The sequence below is a fragment of the Zeus faber genome, assembly GCF_960531495.2.
Source record: "Zeus faber genome assembly, chromosome: 6".
NCBI classification, from domain to species: domain Eukaryota; kingdom Metazoa; phylum Chordata; class Actinopteri; order Zeiformes; family Zeidae; genus Zeus; species Zeus faber.
Genome location: NC_137201.1, coordinates 15,361,393 through 15,364,650, shown reverse-complemented (window position 1 = coordinate 15,364,650; position 3,258 = coordinate 15,361,393). Strand labels below are relative to the sequence as shown.

At 56.4% G+C, this 3,258-nt stretch overlaps 1 protein-coding gene across 1 annotated transcript; it reads left to right on the top strand.

Moving 5' to 3' along the window:
• The first annotated feature begins 248 nt into the window (after window positions 1-248).
• Window positions 249-2,943, top strand: fjx1 (four-jointed box kinase 1). The gene has a single exon (XM_080001895.1). The coding sequence runs from the start codon at window positions 532-534 to the stop codon at window positions 1,855-1,857; it is 1,326 nt and encodes a 441-aa protein (XP_079858021.1). The 5' UTR covers window positions 249-531; the 3' UTR covers window positions 1,858-2,943.
• Window positions 2,944-3,258: the final 315 nt, after the last annotated feature.

Here is a 3,258-nt window from a genome sequence, read left to right as displayed (position 1 = left end):
CTGTCCTGCCACTAGCGAGCTTTCTCCACGCCGCGCAGGGTGCACTTGCTCCTCTCTGAACACTCCTCCTTCCCACGGCCACGGTCCGCCCCCCCCCCCCCCCCCCCCACCCAGCTCCGCGCCGGAGTCACGTGTCCCGGCGGAGCCAGACAAATCAAACCCCACGCATTCTGGAGCCGGAGTGGACGGAGCAGGACGAGCAGGCAGGGAGAGAGCGAGAGAGAGCGAGGAGGAGAGGGTGGAGGAAAGGGAGAGCCGCGTTTCAAGGCGACGCGGAGCCTTCCGCAGGCGCACGAATATCCGCGCGTTCCGAGGGAGCTCCAGGCGCGACCTCCACGCCGCGGACGGGAGAAGCGGCGTCCGGGCGAGGGATGCCATCCACGGACGGGTCCTCCTGCGATTCTGCCCGTCCCGCTGGGGACCGCACGGGACAAACCCTACACCCGGATTGGTGACACATGGATTATTTGTCTTTTTGGGGTGTGCGCCCTGCGTTTCGGGGGTAATTATTCTGCAGACTCATCTTCCGCCATGAAGGCTGTGTCTGCAAACTTGCTGGCGCTGCTCTTCCTGTGCACTTGTGCCAGTGTCCTGTACGTCTGGGACACGTTGGAGAACCGCGTGGAACGGTCCAAACGTGGAGAGCGGAGGTCCTCCCGCCCGGGGCCGTCCGCCACCGACACCTCCACCAAAACTTTCCGGGCGCTGCTCGCCGTTCCCGGGGCGCATCGGCTCCTGCGCATGGGGATCGGCGGGCCGGAGGTCCGCAACCTCACCCGTGAACGGGATCGGCCCGGGTCTTTACAAAGCCCGGATTACCATGTGAATGGAGATAACAAGGGGTCCGGGCAAAAAGGGGGTCAGGCCGGGTCAGGGTCCCCCTCCCCCGTGGAAGACGGAATTTTCTGGAGCGCCTGGCTCGAGGAGCGTCTCCCGACTGGGTTCCCGGAGGAGAACGCCCGGTCCTGGAGGGAGGGCGCCCGGGGTCAGCCGGTGGTCAAGCTGGAGCCGGGCTGCGGCAGGATCTCCAACCAGCTCGCCACCTTCTCGGACGGCTCCAGGGCGTGCGTGCGGTACGGGATCAACGCGGACCAGGTGCAAGGGGAAACCCTGACGTACTACCTCGCGGGTCTGCTGGGCATCTCCAACCTACCGCCTCTCGTCCTGGCCCAGCTGGGCGGCGGCGGCGGTGGTGGCGGTGGGGGTACCGAGCAGTGGGCGGCGGTGAGGCCGAGAATCGCCGCGCTGCAGTGGGGCGACCGAGCCGTGGTGTCCCTCACCGAGTGGGTCGCCAACCTGACCGGCGCCGTGACCCCCGCGCCGCTCCGCCAACAGGGCTCCGGGCTCCACCCGCACCGCGCGGACCTGCGAAATAAGAGCACCGGGGAGCTGCTGGAGCTCATGCAGTGGACCGACCTGATCGCCCTGGACTACCTCACCGCCAACTTCGACCGGCTGGTGAGCAACCTGCACAGCCTGCAGTGGGACGCCCGCGTCATGGAGCGGGACACCAACAACCTCCTGAAGACCCCCCGCGGGGACCTGGTGTTCATAGACAACGAGGCCGGCCTGGTGCACGGGTACCGGGTGCTGGACATGTGGGAGAAGTACCACGACGCGGTGCTCGGCTCCGTTTGCGTGTTCCGCAGGAGGACGGCGCGGAGGGTGGCGGAGCTGGCCGGGCGTCGGGACACCGCGGCGGCCCTGCTGGAGCGGTACCGGGACAACGAGCCGCTGTCCGCGGTGTTGGGCTTCCTCTCGGACGAACACGCCGGCGTGCTGCAGGGCAGGATAGACCGATTGTACACTCACATAGGGCACTGCAAAGGAAAATACAGCCAGCTGCAACCCGTGTGAGGGATTTGAAACACACTTTGTGATTATCTCTTTCGCTAGAGCAGTGGTTCTCAACGTGCGGTCCGGGATCCCCGCAGGGGTCCTTCGAGAGGTTCCAGCGGGTCCTCCTGCGAGATGATAGATAATTCTACTTCCACCATTATTTAATCTATCAGACAGTAGCACCCGTATAGAATGTATTGTATGTAACAGTATTGACTGTTTTGATCCTAGTCACTCACAAATATCTCCAAAACTTTAGTATAGCCAGGTTTGGAAGTCTGTACTTAGTCCTATCCAATAATAAACCACTTCACAGATTGGGGTCCCAGAGACTAAATCGTATCAATATAAGGGTCCTTGTGTGAAAAGGAGTGAGAATCACTGCACTAGAGGATGTGAACAGTGAAAAATGCGATCGGCACAGCTCTCTGTGGTATTTTGGTACTACACACAGCTGTATTCAATACTGAGATAAACTACCTCCTGTGAATAAAATTGCGTTTCCTACACGTTGTACGAATAGAGGTTTTGAAAACAGTTTATACGCCCCCCCCCCCAGCAGAGACATTGAAACGTTGTGCCCCGTAGAGGACTGACAAGGATTGCATTGGCTGTTCTTCTTCTGTTCTGACGTAACTCATTTGACTTTTTCCTTCGGCTGATGTGAATCTTGAGAGTAACGCGTTTGTTTGAGAGGGCATTGATGGTGCGGGGCCGTCACGGCAGCCATGTGCGGTGGCTTTTTGCCCTGTGTTGAGTTAACCCAGTGATACACTGCTACCTAAGCCTTAACATCAGTTGACCTTTTGATTACCGACCTTGTTTTAATATTTTGGCACATATCTCTTTCACTTTTTATAGAAAGATTCTTTGCACAATCAAGTGTCATAGCCTGTGCTCATGCAATTCTGTTTTGATTGTATATTCAGCCTTAATGACCTATATGTGTGACATGCATTGCATACGTTGTAAGTACATTGTAAATATCAGGTCCGTTATTTTGTTCCACAAATCCGAAGCTTCACTAATTTATGTGCATTGTAACATTCCAAATATTCCTGTCCTTTTGATAAATATATTGTAATTTAAGTTAGCTTTTTCCAAGACCATGTGGTTTTTATTCTGTTCCGTTGCACAATATTACAATGTGCGTCAGATGTGTGTCTGTTGGAGCTGTGTGATCAGGTGGTTTTGTTTAAAAAAGATCCTCCGTTTGTTCGGTACAGGGCCTCATTGTGCTGAAGAAATACCGTGCTCCGTTACCCAGGAGACCTTCAGTCAGTCACAAGCACGTTGCCACGGGAATCCATAACTCCCCCTAAAATGTACAAATAAAGTCATGACTGGCAGAAGGAAGAGTGACTCCTGGGAAATGGCTTTAGACTGGTATAGAGCGGTTTAGGGTCCTGTTGTTTTAGG